The following is a 17785-nucleotide window of genomic DNA, read 5'->3' on the forward strand; positions in this document are numbered from 1 at the left end:
GGCATTTCACGAGCTCTTCTGACTCTTTAAGATATTGCATCCATGAGTGAACAGAAGCCGGAATTTGGTTTGAATGAGCCACACCTGACAAATCCTTACAGTTCTTCTTGAGGTGCATGAAAGCAGATTTCCGTTTAGGCGAACCTGGGATGGGACGGTGTCTTACTGCCCCACAATTATTTAGCCAGGTAGTGACGGCTCCAGAGCAATGCTTTGAAGATTGTAATGTGCAGCCAAAGCACCGGGATCTTGTTAAAATGCAGATTCTGATTCAGTGGGTCTGGGGTGGGCCTGAGGATCTGCATTTCTCATCAGCTCCCAGGTGGTACGGGTGCTGCTAGTCTGGGGACCACACTTTAAGTGGCAAGGCCCTAGACTGGAATATTTCCCCACATGCCAGACTGGACACAGATGTTCCTGGACTTACTCTAAGGGTTGTTGAAAAATTGAGCCTTTCAGGTTTTGAGAATTTTTTAAAAATAGATGTTTAAAAATAGAGAATTTTAATAGATTAAAATTAATAAAAATAGACAGATTATTATCCCCATGCTATAGATCAAGTAGCTGAAGCCCACAGAGGTTAAATGATTTAGCCCAGATCACAGGGCTGGTAGGTGGCAAAATATTGTAAATTCAGTTCTCTTCATTCCAAGCCCAATGCTTTGTCTCCTTTATCACATCTGTTCTCACACTTTTGCGTATTCCTTCCTCCCTCCCTCCTTTCTTCCTTCTCTTTCCTTCCTTCCACAGGGGCTTCCAGAGCGCCTTTTCGGGGCATTTGCCTTTGTGCAAAGCACTGCAGCTGTCTTGGATGTCTGTTCCCGTTCCCGCCAGCCCGGATTGTACCCTGTCTTTAAGACACAGTTGAAAAGCAACTTACTCTGTCACACTTTCATGTACTATGCTGTCCTCAAACCCCATTCTGAGTGGGGAAGCTACAGCTACTCAGGAAGAAAATCGATATTCAGGCTAATGTAGTACTATCAAAGAAGATCCATTAACGTCCTGTCATTTAGATCCATTTAAGTCCTCTGACTCAAAACCAGACTTACAGAAGGTAGTTTTTATCGAGAACCCAGCCAGCCTTTTCAAACTCAGGAGGAATGAGTCATCCTCATGGTCTCAGCTGCTGGCAGCTTCTGGCATTTCTCTACCTGCTTCAGAACACCATATTCTAGTTCTAGCAAAGGAACTCCACTGAGGCTGTGCACCATCCATTTCACAGGGAGAAGAATAATTTGGAAAAATTAGGGACGCTCTGAAAGTGCCTGGCGGCTCTTTGTGCCCGTCTAATTCTAATGAAAGATGAGTGCATTCAAAGCAGGGGGTGCCAGCACCTGTAGCTGTTTGCTGTGTTGCTATTTTAAGATATGATGGGTCGTATTAAAAAACTCTCCAGAAATATCTGCATGCTGAAAATGCATTATTTGAACCATCCTCTGACCGCTCAGGACACCTGAATCCACATCGGAGTATCTATAGCAGTGCATTCTGTTTCTCAAAATTTTGGAAACCTGCACACACACAGAATGTGAGCTCACGGCAAGGACAGTCATCTGGTTCAGCTACAGACTGGCCCTAAGACAGCTGCAGCCCTCACTCTGCTGCCTGGGGCTCCTCTGAAGGGTTTGAACACAACACACGCTAATTATGACCTTGAACACTCTCATCCTCAGGTGCACTAGGGCGACTCTGCTTAAAGGAATGCTTTGAGAAATTGCTCGGTAAAATTAAGAATATTTTTATAATTAAATAATCCTCTTCTCTATATCTGTTTTCTAAATTTGCATTCTTTCCTTTGGTTTTCTTCAAGAGGGCAGGCAAGGGCTGCTTCTGTTATCAGAAAGGCTATCAGCTGTTCATACCCAGAGATCATATTCAGAGAAGTGTTGGTAAAATGATGTCTGTCCACTGAAATAATTTCTCCTTGAACGAGCTCCAAGAGCTTTATTGTATCTTTTATCTCTCATAGCCCTCTAGAGAATGTGGGAATATCCTGTCCGCCTGGTACCGGTGAAAAACTGTGAGTTAATATGACAGGAATGCATTGTTTCATAAAGAGCAATAAACTGGTTTGCAAATAAATTAAGTGGAACAACCAATTGCAGCTGCCAGTTTCCACCAGGGCCTTTCTTGGTCTTTCCTTTCATTCCTTCCTCCTCATCTCCAAGTTCCTGGCCTTGATTTGTCTTCTGGCAGCTGAGCTCTGTTCTCAGATAATCTTATCTGCTCCCTTTCTCCATCCTACTCGACTCTCCATGTTGGCTGATTCCAGTTCTGTAGAGCTGTTCCCAGGTATTTGGGTGAATGCTGTACATTTAAAAGAAAGGATCTTGAAGTGTTATTAAATTCTTTGCTGGTCATGATAGATGAAGATATGATTGTACAACATGTAATTACTAGAACACTTTTTTTTTCCTGAATGAAGTTCTGCTATTTTCTGATTTCATCACTGTGCCTAAAATAAAGTTTTAATACATAATAGATGATTTTGTTAACCACTGGCTTCATCAATGCCAATAGAAGAAATGCTTCTCTGAGAACTTGAAATATTAACAGTTCTGGATATATGTTAATATCCTTTGGTTTCTTACCAAGTTGTAGGTATTTCTTTTCTTTTCTTTTCTTTTTTTGTTGCGTTATGCGGGCCTCTCACTGTTGTGGCCTCTCCCGTTGCGGAGCACAAGCTCTGGACGCGCAGGCCCAGTGGCCATGGCTCACGGGCCCAGCCGCTCTGTGGCATGTGGGATCCTCCCGGACCGGGGCACGAACCCGTGTCCCCTGCATCGGCAGGCAGATTCTCAACCACTGCGCCACCAGGGAAACCCCCTGTAGGTATTTCTTGAACAGTATAGCATAGTGTTTAAGAATGTGGGTTATAGAGTCATATTTGGGTTCAGATTCTAGTTCCACAACTAACTGTGGAAACTTGAACAAATTAATTAACTTTTCCAAGGCTTAGTTTCCTGATCTGCAAAACAGAATTAACAATACTCACCTCAGTGGAGAAAAGGGAACCTGCCTACACTGTTGGTGGGAATGTAAATTGGTGGAGCCACTATAGCTATACCATAAATAGTATGGAGGTTCCTTAAAAAACTAAAAACAGAGTTACCATATGATCCAGCAGTCCCACTTCTGTGCATATATCTGGAGAAAACTCTAATTTGAAAAGATACATGCACCCCAATGTTCAAAGAAGCACTATTTACAATAGCTAAGACCTGAAGCAACCTAAATGTCCATCAACAGATGAATGGATAAAGAAGATTTAGTATATATACACAATGGAATACTACTCAGCCATAAAAAAGAATGAAATAACGTAATTTGCAGCAACATGAATGGACCTAGAGATTATCATACTAAGTGAAGTAAGTCAGACAGAGACAGACAAATATAATATGGTATCACTTATATGTGGAATGTAAAATATGGTACAAATGGATTTATTTACAAAACAGAAACAGGCTCACAGACATAGAAAACGAACTTATGGTTACCAAAGGGGAAAGGACCGGGGGTTGGGATAAATTAGGAGGCTGGGGTTAACATATACACACTACTATATATAAAATAGATAACCAACAAGGACCTACTGTATAGCACAGGAAGCTAAGCCCCATATGTTGTAGTAACCTATAAGGGAAAAGAATCTGAAAAAGAATATATATATATACTGAATCACTGTGCTGTACACCTGAAACTAACACAACATTGTAAATCAACCAATACCTCAGAAAATTATTGTGAGGTTTAAATAAAGATAATGCAGGCTAAATAATTAGTGCAGAACCTGGCATGAAATAAGTACTCAATAAATGGTGTGGCTGTTATTGTTGATGGCCATGATGAGATGAGGACAATAATTATATAACCAGCCCTGGGGATGGGAAACTCTCCTGTAGGTGCTAATTCTAAAAATATCCAATTAAAGTGTGTGTTGAAATCTTCCTTTCCAAAGCATTCTGAAACTGATTTCAGATGTGACAAGCAAGATTTGCTGAGTGCCAACTGGAATTTTTCTGCACACTGGAAAACCCTTGGTGGCTCCAGATCAGATGGGAGCTACTCTGCAGCAGGAAACTGTGACCTGCAGACATGTAGCAAGAAGTGTCTTTAAATAAACTAAAACGCTTTACAATGACACAGGAAAATAGTTATTAAGTAGCACCTGGCAGCTCTGAATTCAATATTTAGAAGCTTACGGAAATAAAAATATTTTTAAAAGGTAAATCTTTTTGACTCGTGAAATCTAAATGTATTGGGCATGCACAAACTTCAGGAAAGGCTTTCCAGGTCTGGCTAAATTTTGTCACTTTTAGTATTGTTATGCTTTTCTAGAAGGAGGTAAAGACAAATGCTGAGATAGAGAGGAACTTAGACTATCTGAGCAAATTAGCTTAAAGTCTGAATTGTAGAACTTTGAAAAATGACATCTAATTCTTTTCAAGAACTAATGGGTGATTTAACCCAGTCTCGTAGACTTCGTGAAATCTTGGGGTTAAAACAGCACTTAGTCTGAGATCATTTTACAGTTGAAAAATGTGGGATCATAGAAGCCAAGAGGTGTTCCATAGAGCCCTAGTTAGTGACAGCAAGTTAGTGACAGGCGTGATGAGAAGAGGCACTGAACTCCCAGCCTAGCTCCATTCCATCAGCTCAGCTCCCCAAGGACCCTTACAATGAACAGCAAAAAACATCTGTAGTGGTCACACAAAGTTAATACTAATTTTGCTACGTGTTCAGAAATAACTTATTTCTTTCACTTCAAGTAGGTTAAATTTCTTCCTAAAGTCTTTTCATGTTGTTTATTCATTTAGAGGTAAAATAATGGTATGTGTTCACCCTCATCTAAAGGATGACAAATTAATGGAATCTAGAGTGATGAAGTTTCTTTCTATTTAGAATTCAAGCAATGACAGTGATACTCAGAAAGCAGCTCTCATGTCACCTGGGGCTTTGTGTGTGTCAGTGTGAGGATTAAATGAGTTATTAACACACGGAAAATAACTGGGCACAGTGAATACTGGCAATGACAGATCATAATGTAGTTGCTGTGGTCCTTTGGGATGACTATGAATGTCTAAATGAGGATTTATATTACTCTGGCTCAGCTACAAGTGTGATGGAGGGAACTAGGTCTTAAATAACATTGCTGTCCAATGGAAATATAATGTGAGCCATACATGGAATTTTAAGTTGTCTTGTAGCCACGTTACAAAAGTAAAGAGAAACAAGTGAAATTAATTTTAACATGTTTTAACCCAATGTATACAAAATTATAATTTCAATATAATTTTAAAAGTATTAGTGATGGGCCTCCCTGGTGGCGCAAGTGGTTGAGAGTCCGCCTGCCGATGCAGGGGATACGGGTTCGTGCCCCGGTCTGGGAGGATCCCATATGCCGCGGAGCGGCTGGGCCCGTGAGCCATGGCCGCTGAGCCTGCGCGTCCGGAGCCTGTGCTCCGCAGCGGGGGAGGCCACAACAGTGAGAGGCCCGCATACCGCAAAAAAAAAAAAAAAAAGTATTAGTGAGATATTTTATTTATTTATTTATTTATTTTATTTATTATTTTTTTGCGGTACGCGGGCCTCTCACTGCTGTGGCCTCTCCCGTTGCGGAGCACAGGCTCCGGACGTGCAGGCTCAGTGGCATGGCTCACGGGCCCAGCCGCTCCGCGGCATGTGGGATCTTCCCGGACCGGGGCACAAACCCACGTCCCCTGCATCGGCAGGCGGACTCTCAACCACTGCGCCACCAGGGAAGCCCTAGTGAGATATTTTACATTCTTTTTTTTTCCATACCGTCTTTGAGATCCCATGTATACATTATCTTTATAGTCCATCTCAACTCAGACCGGCCCAGTTTCAAGTCCTCAATGGCCACGTGTGGTTGGGGCTCTGTGTTGGACAGAGCTGCTCTAGTCCTATGTACATGTGAGCCCGGTTTCCTTCTTTCTGAAGGTGCACATGTTTTCTCTTGGCTCTTTCCTCCTTGCTATAAGATCAGTACCCATCATGGTGAAATAGAAATATGTTATACATTTAAATTTGAGTTACAGTGCACATAGGCAAGACCTGAATTGAATGTTTGGCTCACTCTAAAAATAGTTCACTTAAAAAGCAATAGAGGGCTTCCCTGGTGGCGCAGTGGATGAGAGTCCGCCTGCCGATGCAGGGGACACGGGTTCGTGCCACGGTCCAGGAGGATCCCACATGCCGCAGAGCGGCTGGGCCCGTGGGCCATGGCCGCTGAGCCTGCGTGTCTGGAGCCTGTGCTCCACAATGGGAGAGGCCACAGCAGTGAGAGGCCCGCGTACCGCAAAGAAAAAAAAAAAGGCAATAGAATATTTATTTTTCTTGGATTGGTTTATTTATATTTCAGTAAGTTGTGGCTAACTATATTGTCAAAGTAGAGGGAGGTTTATTTTTTATTTCTTTACTTTGATAGGGAAAAGCTTTGCTGACATGAAAAATACTTAGGTTTACCTTTGTTAAAGTGCTTTGTTGATTTATGATTCGTGATTTATTTACTAGTTCAGTAACTATTAATTGTTTCATGTTGCCTGAAAGTATGATTCTAATACTGAAGAGTTTGGTAGCTGGACAGAAGAATACACGTCTTACAACTATAACTTAAGACTCCTTATCAAGGACATTATCAAAGGCCTTACAGTAGAAGGAAACCCCATATTGCTCTACATAGCGGGAAACAACTACAAAGAGATGTGCTGAAAACTACATAAATAATTGTTAATCAGATGGGAACTTCTGTGTTACTTCTGAAAATTATAGGATATAAAGTAAAATAATAGGGTTCGCTTTCATGTGGAATAGTTGCATCACTTATTTTGAAATTTTAAAATATTAGTCTGGATCTGTTCTCAAATCTTAGTCTGCATTTAGTGTCAGGTTACCTGACACATCAAGCAGGACACACAATTTTCTCTCGTAAGTTTAATCATGAGGCTATGGGAACTTGGAGTTGAATTCATGCTTTGTGACTCAATGTGTAAATGAACTAAATATTCCAGGCCTTAACTTTCTTATCGGCAAATGCGGAAGAGTAACAAGAGCTAAAAGTGTAGGAGCACATAACACCCACTGACACTGGGCTCGACACCTTACTTGCTGTAATTCATCGAATTCTCATTACCCCCATGTCCCGTGTTGTGGGCACTATCCTATTTCCATTTTACACATGAGGGGGTCGAATTTGCCCAAGATCACAAAGCCAGCAGTGGAGCCATCATTCAAGCCCAGGCAGGAGCTCCTGAGTGAACTGCCTTGATAATTGAACTTACAGGGAGAAATAGAGGTTAAACAGAATTACTTAGAGGCATCTTTAAACATATCTTTAAAAAAACCCCCACTCTTTCTGTTTAGAAGTTCTTATACAGGTTCGCTAAGATATTAGACTGTTCTGCAGTATTCCACAAAACCAAGCCCATCACTAACTTTAAGAAATAAAACCGGAAGCATGGAAGACTTCCTGATGAAGTGACGAGGTTGGTCCCTGGAAGAGAAATGGGGAGGACCTGAGTTGAATGAGAGTTTGACTGAATTGTCTCTGAGGTTCCCTAAAGCCCTGGCCTTCAGTGACTCTGGGTGAATGTCTGGGGTTGAAGGGTGGAGTTCCTGTGCCCTTATTTGGGGTCCACAAAGCCCAAGCCAGGCAATGGCAGTTCATGAGTAAGAAGAATATGTGGTGATAGCTGTTGAGATAAGGTAGCTCAATGAAGTTCTGCAAAGAAGCCTCTGACTGAGAACAGAACTCTTAGTTCAACCGCAAGTCTGTGCAGAATGGACTAGCTCATGGTGAAAAATTTCCGTCTTTATCTTGTTCTTTTTGGAATTTAATTGCCTTTGCAATCAGTAAAAATTAAACCATGGCTATAGATGTTTGATGACATGCAGTGCAGACAGTTCCAAATTTTGGAGAGGAAAAGGGGAAGGCAGAAAGAAGAAAGGTAGAGGGAATGGGGGCGGAGGGAGGGAGGGAGGGAGGGAGGGAGAGAGAGAGAGAGAGAGAGAGAGAGAGAGAGAGAGAGAGGAGATATAATAGCAGGAAAACAAAATGTGGCTATCAAGGCAAGAATGAAGCCTTTGTTAGGGCAGTCTGCTACAGCACTGAGATAATGATGGCTGAGATGGCTCAAATAACTCCCCTATTTGCCCTTGGGGTTAAGCTGGCTTTCAGTGTTGGAAAGAGGACCCCAGAGAAAAGTCTGAAATGTTTATTTTAGCAGAAGTGTTCATCTTCTTGGGAGAAGGCAAAGCCACCAAATGCAAGGATTACCACTGAGCGTGATCTGGGCAACAAAGTCGCGAGGCAAGTGGTCCTCCCGTTAATGCACAATTCCTGAGCTCTCTGTTTACAAGTGGTGGAGACATTTCTATCAGTGAGCAGTGGATCGGTCTTCCCAGAGAGTACTGTGACTCAGCTAAATGGACTGCGGGCAAGATTTAAGAAAGGTGTTTCTCTTGGCTTTATTTATAATCGATTTTGAAAACAGCAACATATGCTTTCTGTTTTTCCAGTGAATTTCAAACACTCCGTAATGAGTGTGTTCCTTGTAGCAAATGTTCATTGTGTGACCAGGTAAATGGAATCAGGTCACGCTGGAAGTAAAGAGGCTATGGTCAGGGAAAAAGCAAACAAGGGGCAAAGATGTTAGGTTTGGTCCCTCACGGTCAGTGCCTCAGAACTGTTCAATGGTTATTCACCACTCACCCAAGACAAACCGTTTATTGGCTGAGATACAAAACTAGCATTCTGTGTCCCTGCCGTCAGTATGGGTTTTAAAAAATCCCCCCGAGATCCAAATCTGATGCCACGTGGAGGGAAGAGTCACCTGAGTAAGGACTGTGAATGATGTCACTGTGTGAATGACAGCTTTTTCCTTCCTTCCTTTCCTGCTAGAGCTAAGGCCTCCCCTCCCCCAAATGCCCCGTTCTCAGGGTGCCTATCACAGTAACCCCATACCTATCTGTGCGTTTCTGACTGGGTAACTGAAGCAATATTTCCACTAAAGAATGAGGGGTTCTGAACATGGTCTCACAGTCCCTGGCATATAGCAGAAGACATTCACAAGCATTTCTTACCACGAGTGAGTGGAAATAAGTGATTGTTGATTGAACGGTCAATATTTGAGAAGTTGTCGATTTTTTTTTCCCATAGTGGCTCCCAAAATAGGGGAAGGGAAAGTTTGGAGACAAATCCAATACTCATGAAAATCACAGACAATAATTTGGATGGATAACAAATTTCTAGATCCAAAAGGATAGAGATACAGTGGTAATATAAGCCAAATTTAAAAAGATGAAATACTCCACCCTGCACTTTCAAGATGGGGGAGAAGCGACTTAACAGCAGCATGTGTAAATATAGCTAAGATTTCCCTCGGCTTCATTACGTGAGTGCCAGAAAGGTTAAGGCAATTCTAGGTGCATTTTCTATGCTTCAATAGAAGCATACAAAAAAAGAAGAAGAAGAAGAAAGGAAGCAATAATTTCATTCCATTTTGAGGTGACATCCTGAGGGCAACCAGTTGATGAAGAGATGCAGGAGGGTGGTAATTTTAGAAACCTTGGTTCAAGAGGAATTTGGTTAGTTTTAGTGCAGGCAGAGAGAGGGCTGGAGAGCACTAGAGAAATACGTAAAGGGCTGTTACGTGGACCAGATGGATTACACATACTCTGGTGGCTCCAGGAGACGAAACCAGAAGCAGTATATAGAAATCGTAAAAAGACAGGTTTTAGTTCAGTGTAAGAAAGAACTGTCTAGCAGAGCTCCGCCTCTAGGAGCATGGAGGAGTAGATTTCTTAAGTCAGGTATATTCAACAAGAGGCTGCGTGGCCCATGACTGAATATGTCCTAGTGGGTTAATCTAGTGGGTCGCCAAGGTCCCTTCTAACTCTGTGGCTGTGATTCTCTTGCCATGTTGTAAAACAAAGCCAACTGGCACGAAAGTAGAGGAATACAGTTCAGTAACAAAGGACCGGCCTTGAATAGCCTTCATCTTCACCAGGGCCTGAAGGGCAAAGCAGTTAGGCAGCTGTCCGAGGTGCTGGATGGAGTGGCCTGTGTGGGCAGTTCTACTTCTCTGTTTTTCAGTTTGTTTTAATGCCTTCTGGGTTTTCAGCTTTTCTTCTTCTTATATAAATCTATTACCCCACACACACGTGTGTGCATGCACACACACACACACACACACACCAGGACTTAGTTAAAAGCAAAGACAGAAATATGTAGGCAATGTGTAAAAGAGCTGAACTACACTACTGCCTGGGGCTTCTCTGCCCTGTCCCAGGAGCAAACGAATCCATTTCATTTTCAAAGGTTAGACTTGGTACCTGAAGTTGGACTGTTTGACGGGACTGACATTTAGAGTAGCTAAAAATCTCTGCAGTGTTAGGTAGACCCAGGAACACCGTGAGGGTGATAAACCTGTCCTGTCCTCTATTCTCTATTTGTGCAGCCTTTCCTATGTTACCTGATTTTTTTTGTCCCTTAGTTTTTCCCACTCCCCAGATGGAAGCAATAACAGCATCAGTCCTTAGGCGTATGAACAGGAAGGAACTTAATGCATGTAAAGAAGTTACAACTATGCCAGGTGCACAGACAGCAACTATTAGTGTTATTATATACTGTGTTTGGGATCCTCAGATTTGATAATTTGCTAGAGGGACTCACAGGACCCGGAAACGTAGTTACACTCACAGTTAAGGTTCCTTATAGCACAAGGATACAGATTAAAATCAGCAAAGGAAAAACGGGCACTGGGTGGAGTTCAGGTACACTGGACCACTTGCAAGCTTCCAGTTTTCCTCCCGTGCAGCCACACAGAGAGCTCAGTTCTCTCAGCGATGACGTGCGACAACACATGCACGGTGTCACCAACCAGGGAAACTCACCCATGCCTTGATGCCCAGGGTTTTGGGTTTTATTGGGGTGGGGGGGGTCCGTCACATAGGCATGCAGAGCGTGTGTGACTGACCTTAGCCACTCGGTCTTCAACTCCTCCACCTTCCCCAACAAGAGGTCCAACTGACAGGGTGTGACCCAAAGCTCAGGCATATAAAAACAGGCATTCACCATAAATCACATTGTTTGCATAAACCACTGAGGCATGGCCCAAAGTCTCAGGCATACAAAGACCCTTTATCAGTCAGGATACTCCAAGGGTTCAGAAGAACCAGTCAAGGGACAGTCCTGAAGACGTTTGGAATGTGGAGGGTTTGGGCAACTCAGGCCTACTGAGCTAACCATTTACTGCACATATATGTAAATCTTGCTTATTTGAACAACCCAATTCAACCATTTTCTTAATGTTTGGAATGGCTTTTTTTTTTTTTTTTTTTTTAGTATGTGAACGTTTATTGAATGTCTACTGTGTGCATAGCTCTTATAATCTTCTCTCTATAAAGCTAGAAAATAGGGCTTCCCTGGTGGTGCAGTGGTTGAGAGTCCGCCTGCCGATGCAGGGGACACGAGTTCGTGCCCCGGTCCAGGAAGATCCCACATGCCGTGGAGCGGCTAGGCCCGTGAGCCATGGCTACTGAGCCTGCGTGTCCGGAGCCTGTGCTCCACAACGGGAGAGGCCACAGCAGTGAGAGGCCGGCGTACCACAAAATAAATAAATAAATAAATAAAGCTAGAAAATAATTTCAGTTTCAATCCATGTTATAAGCACAGGAAATTGTTATTACTCTAGTATAAAAGGACACACCAGAAACTAAGATCACTGCCATTACTGCAATAATGGTGGTAACAGACTGCTCCATAAATTTTGACTACAAGTACATGTCACGTGCTTTAGGTATAGTATTAGTTTTAGTCCTTCTCAACAACTCTGGAAGGTAGGTAACAGCTCTGCTTTATAGGTGAGACAATAAAGGTCCAGGGTTCTAAGAACTCCCCCAAGACTCCTCAGTCAGTAAGGGGTCAAGAATACATTGACCATCTGATTCCAAATCTCATGGTCTTAACATCATACATGATAGTTTCCTATGACCTTGAGAAACAAAGGCTCTCAAAAATACTTTGAAACATTAAAAATCCAACAAAATTTATGAGACTTTATACATCTCAAGATCCACAGAATGTTTAGACAAGGGGGCAGAGTTGTGGCTAGAACACGTGTTCATTTTACCAAAAGAAGAGATTCCTGCAAAGAAGATTCCACGATGCCTCGCTCCCTAAAAATGTCATGTAGAAGACACAAAAGCAAGGAAAACAGAGATACAAAAGGGGGGAGAAGTTATATAGCTATTTTGAGTGTCTTGGTTAGTAAGGGGGACATAAAGTCTGAATGCCCTACAAGATTCCAAAATGGCTGACACCATGACTTATTTATAATCATATCTTTTTCCTTCCCGTTATTAGATCTCAGTCTGTGGTAGAAGCTGGGACCCTGAAACATGAGAACAAGGGAGAGAATGAGAACACTCAGCCACTCCTGGCTCTGGACTGAACCCTGAGCCAGCCTGTGCTCCGGACATCGCCCGCCCTCAGTGGTATCGGCCACCAGGAAGCACATGTGCAACTGACCCCACGATGCGTGTGTTCGGCTCGACACAAGGGCCTCCTCTCCTGCCACCCAGTAATGACTGTCACCAGCCATTGGTCTAAGCAGCCAAAGTTGAACAAAGACTTGAGAGATGCTTTTTTTTTCCAATGAGGGAATTGGAGGATGAAGCAAGGCAGTTATGGAAACAAGATTCCCCCCATCCCATATTTATAGTATTAAGTGAATTGAAAAGAGAAAAACTAAATTTGATGCACACACTTCATTAGGATAAGGATTTTTCTGAGGCTTTGCAGAGACTCTGTCCAGTTTTTGCAATTTAAGATTAAGTGTATTTCCAAGTAGATACATAAGAATTAAACTGTGCAGACACAATTGTCAAGTTTAATGTAGTGCAAAGCCCCAGGACAATAGTATCTCCAGTGATTTCCATTCCTATATTGAAATATTTTCTTGACCTCATCACCAGCATCAAATTTCAAATTGTTCAGCCTAAGAGCACGTTCTCGTAGGTCTGGCTATTTGCAGAGCTTGTTGTTTTTTTTTTTTTGATATCCTGCAAAAATGATTTTGATATCACATCTTTGATCAGGCCACCAGCTGATTATCACGGGCTAATTTTAAACAAGGACACAAATTGAAAGATGACTATTTCATCTTAGCAATGTGACTTCCCACACGAGATGTGTGTCTCTAGAGGGTGGGAGGGGGTCTCATTGAAAATACATGTCACTGATTAATGAATCCATTCAAGTTGCCTCACTTGGGTCACTACAGAAAAGAAAAGTGCTACAAAAGCATCACACCACTCCCCATGTCCCCTCACCTCCTCTTGCAACCAGTTAAAGGTGTGGAGAAAGGGCCTGGCTGTTGCTGAGAGGGTAGGTATCAATCATGGAGGAAGACCCTTAAGGACGGTGAAATATGAAAGAACTGAAAATAAGAGAAGACCAGGAATGCAGGATGAAATGCCAAAGATCACTTTATTTCTTTGTTTATTATCCTTAGAAATGGAGTCCCCAGCTATCCATTCAAAGGAAATTAGATAAAAAATAAGCAGGTATCATAAGATATGATATCCTTACTTGTGCCATGTTTCCCAAAACCAGGTGTATGTTTTTAGCTATCTCTTCTTCTCCCAGCCATCTGCACGACATGGGCCTTCATTAGTATGACCAGTTGGTGCTCAATGTCAAATAAAAAATATTTTAGTTGATAATGAGCAGTAAAATATGATTTTACACGTTAAGTACTTGGGAGGGTTAAATCGTTGGCTAAAAAATTCAAAGGAAAGAGGTGATTCAACTGGCCATAATCACCCTCGATAGATACTGATCTTAATCATTTATTACATCTCTTTCTCAATGGATCTAGTGTTTTAATTTTTTTCTACTGGTTGAAAATAATAACAGAAGTGATTTTTGTATTCCACCCTTGAAATAAAATTGAAAGAGAATTTAAAATATTTCTCAACCAATGGCATCACAGTATAAATAAAACCAATCCATTTTGTGTAGACATTTCAAATAACAAAAAAATAACATTGGTAGAAATAATTCTACCAATGCAATGACTGAAACACTTTTCTTACATACCACAACATAGGGAAGAAAGATGAAGAATTAAAGCAAATTAGAAAACCCATTTTATTACTTGAGTTTATAAAACAGTTGTGGGATCCAGGATTTCAAATGCTACTGGAGTCTATTATTGCCAACATCCTGCAGCAGTAATAGTTCTGGCTTTCCAACCGGCAATATTTAGAATCCTCCTGTAGTGACCCGATTTTAAATACCATACTATAATTACTAACTTAAGAGCTAGTTTTTACTCTATTCCATGATTTCATTAAATGAATCTATGACGGTTCAACAGTGACAACTTACACTTTGAATTTCTTTATGTGTATGCAATATACATACAAGAACCAAATTCAGTAAGTGACATGAATGTTACCACATGAACACTAGATTGTATTGTTCTTTGTCAGCCATTTCTTCTGTTCAATAAATACTGAAGGACACAAATGTTTTTTTATTTTTCAAGAGTTTCCTTTTTCTTCTGGATTTCAGTAATTAATTTTGATATTTTTCCTCACATGCTTCTTCATCTATTTTAGTGAGATTTTTCAACAATGGCAAAACAGAAGGAAAGAGGGCAAATATTTTACAAACTCTTTGACTGGAAGCTGAAGTCCTTAAAGACAAGCAAAGGGGCTTCATTTCAATATTAAAGAAGGTTTTCTAAATAAGATAAAGAAAGCATCCTTCTTTGTCCTTCAGTGGAAAAGAAAGCACAAGTGTTTTTTCCACCTGCGAATGAAAGCTGGTAACCTATGTGTAATTTCTCCAGCAGTTTTGTTCATATTGGCTTAAAATTCAGTGCATGAATATCATTACATTCTTATAGCTAACATTTCTAGTTAGCTTTGACTTAAAAAACACAAAATTTAATGCATCAATATTCCACTAAATTAATGACGTGGTCATCTTTGGAACGAGTAGGCAACTGTTCTTTCTATGCAGTAGGAAATTTTAAAGCTAAACTATCAATAATAATTGCCATCACAAAGTGAAGCTTAAATGGCAGAAGTTTCCCAAGCCAGGGAGATGTCAGAGTCCTCCGAACAATTTCAAAGAGGACAGCAATTTTTACATCCTACACGCAGGACAGAGATCCTGGCATTCTTGGTCTTCCACTCTGCCATCCTTCATAATTTTACAAAATTTTGATGGGAATCCTTTCAACGACCTCATCACTCACAAGAATCCACAATAGAAAACATTCTGGATTCCAGCCTTGTTCCACAGACGCTAAGGGACCAGGAGCCAGGTGTCCTAGCAGCCCCCTATCTACCTGATCCCAAGAGAAAATTTTCACTTGGAGAAATTTTACTTTTTGTTTTCTAATGCCTAGTGCTTGACATTAAAAAAAATTTACATGCGTCATTCTTATAACTCATTACAAAATGACTCCAAGTCCTTCTTCAGTGTAAAAAGTTCCTCTTAGAAAGAAATACCATTTTGACAGTATCTCCACCATTCACATAGCGAGGAAAGAAATTAAGATACCAGCTCTCAATGATGACAAAAAAGCAAAGAGACTCAATGGGTAGGGAGCAGTACGGTTCATGAGACATTGGCATAATTATGGTCTTTCTCCTTTGTATTAGGAAAGTAGAATCGTTTTTTCGTATGAGTGCCTTTTACTAAAAATAATTAAAAGAGGGACGTCTGAGTTCACCAGGAAAGTTACAATTAAGCAAAGCTAAAATGTTTATACAGCTTGTCATTAAACTCAACAAAAAAGTACTGGTGTGTGATGACAAAATCATCCTGCTACCCTAGAAAAATATAATTGCATAGAAAAATTACAAACTAAAGCAATCCATTCACAGTTTCTACATATACTCTCATTTACACACATTTCGCCTCTTCTCAGTGGAAAAAATATCTTTGGCTGGCAAGGTAGAAGCTATCATGGGTTCACCTGGAATACAGGCATCAGATGGGGGCTGTCATGGATGAAAAACCGCAGGTATTTTCTAACAGAATTGCAGCGAGGCATATATTCCCTTTAGTGTCATCCGACCCTCGGAGGAGGTTTAGAATTTTTCAGGCTGCAAATCAAGGGAATTAAGGGCTGTGGTGTTTGAACGTCTGTGCCCACATCCAAGGTGACTGAACCAGAAAGGCAGCCTCTCTCCAGCATGTCCTGAGCCTGCGCAAAATGCTAAATCGCAGGAAGGCTGCGTCTCTGGTGGGGTGTCAGCTCGGGGTGCCACACATCCACGATGAAGATCAGCCGGAAAGACGTGGCGTCCTGCCACACCTCATGCTCAAAGGAGTCATCAAAGATGAGCACCTTGCCTTCCTCCCATGTCCTGGAACAGAAAAGCATGGAAGCTCGTGATTCAGATGCCTGAGGATCAATCCACGTCTGTGCTCAGGAAGCCTCTCTCATGATAACCTGTGCAGTAGGACCAGGTAAGCGAAACACAGGATGTGTTCTTTCCTCGGTGATTAAGAAAGAATTTCAGGATTCTTACCATGAACATCAACTTGCATGCTCAGCACTGAAGGTATACACAAGGCAGGAGACTGGTGATAAGGGTAAACTTATTCTTGGTATAAACCTAGGCAAGGCTTGTCTAGTCGGGTGAGCACTCAAAAGTGTGCCCCAGTGGCTCATTCCCAAGGTGACCTCCCAGTCAATGGCTCCATGGTATCCTCCCTGGCATTTCAGAGGTCGGTGTGGAAGTACAGACAGTGACTGGGTCTCAGGCATGTTGATGTCCCATAGGCATGGTGTCTGTGCATCTCCAAATGATTCTCTTTTCAACCCATTCCATTTGTTAAAGTTCCATTTTATGAAAGGGCAGATCGTTTATGCTTCTAATGTTATACGCTGTGCAAGTGGGTTATCCATGGAATATTTTAAATGAATGCTGCAGAACATCCTTTAGGGCGGATAGCTCTGTATAGGAGCTAAGATCTAAATATGGTGTTAGTCTAAATAAGGCAGTTGAGAGAGTAAAATGCAGGGGGCAATCATACAATGCCTTTCAATCCCAAGGAAAGTTTATTATTTATGCTAATGTTTTCTTCTTTTTCAAATAGGTATTAATTGTCAATATGGTAAATGCTAACTTATGTTTCTGAAATGAAATTTTTACTAGGAAATTTTTTCTAGATATCAAAATTCCTCTCAAGTATTTAAAATCTTACTTCCTGGATTAGCAAATAATTAAAATTATAGGAGGAAAACGCTAGCTTGATTTCAAGTTATTGCATTATCATAAGGAAGCTTTCCTTAGGGAAATGATTTGTCTTTTTATGTTCATTACCTGGTGATTAATCAATATTAAATTAGATAATGTTACACATGGCAAGCTTTCTCAACCTTGGCAATACTGACATTTTTGCCAGGTAATGCTTTGTTTTGTCGGGGGGGGGGCTGTCCTGTGCTCTGTGAGACGTTTTGCAGCACCTCTGGTCTCCGCTAGATACTAGTAGCATGCCCTTACCAGCTGTGACAATCAAAAATGTCTCCTGGGCTTCCCTGGTGGCGCAGTGGTTAGGAATCTGCCTGCCAATGCAGGGGACACGGGTTCCACCCCTGGTCCGGGAAGATCCCACATGCCATAGAGCAACTAAGCCTGTGTGCCACAACTACTGAGCTCGTGTGCCACAACTACTGAGCCTGTGCTCTAGAGCTCACAAGCCACAACTACTGAGCCCACAAGCCACAAC

At 41.6% G+C, this 17785-nt stretch overlaps 2 protein-coding genes across 5 annotated transcripts in view; one reads left to right on the plus strand and one right to left on the minus strand.

Moving 5' to 3' along the window:
* CLVS1 (clavesin 1) overlaps positions 1-12479 on the plus strand; it is a 141734-nt gene extending 129255 nt beyond the window's left edge. The window contains exon 5 of the mRNA XM_060116097.1: positions 12392-12479. Coding sequence (XP_059972080.1) covers positions 12392-12479 — 88 coding nt within the window. The remainder of the gene's footprint in view (positions 1-12391) is intronic.
* Positions 1529-17785, minus strand: part of ASPH (aspartate beta-hydroxylase) — a 229628-nt gene continuing 213371 nt past the window's right edge. For 3 of the 4 annotated variants that reach the window (XM_060116093.1, XM_060116095.1, XM_060116092.1), the window contains one exon: positions 13498-16416. In XM_060116093.1, the coding sequence (XP_059972076.1) occupies positions 16266-16416 (151 nt within the window). In that variant the 3' untranslated portion in view covers positions 13498-16265. Of the gene's footprint in view, positions 2311-13497; positions 16417-17785 lie in introns of those variants that run through there. The other variant, XM_060116094.1, reaches the window with a different exon arrangement.

The sequence above is a fragment of the Mesoplodon densirostris genome, chromosome 13 (genome assembly GCF_025265405.1).
Source record: "Mesoplodon densirostris isolate mMesDen1 chromosome 13, mMesDen1 primary haplotype, whole genome shotgun sequence".
Taxonomy (NCBI): domain Eukaryota; kingdom Metazoa; phylum Chordata; class Mammalia; order Artiodactyla; family Ziphiidae; genus Mesoplodon; species Mesoplodon densirostris.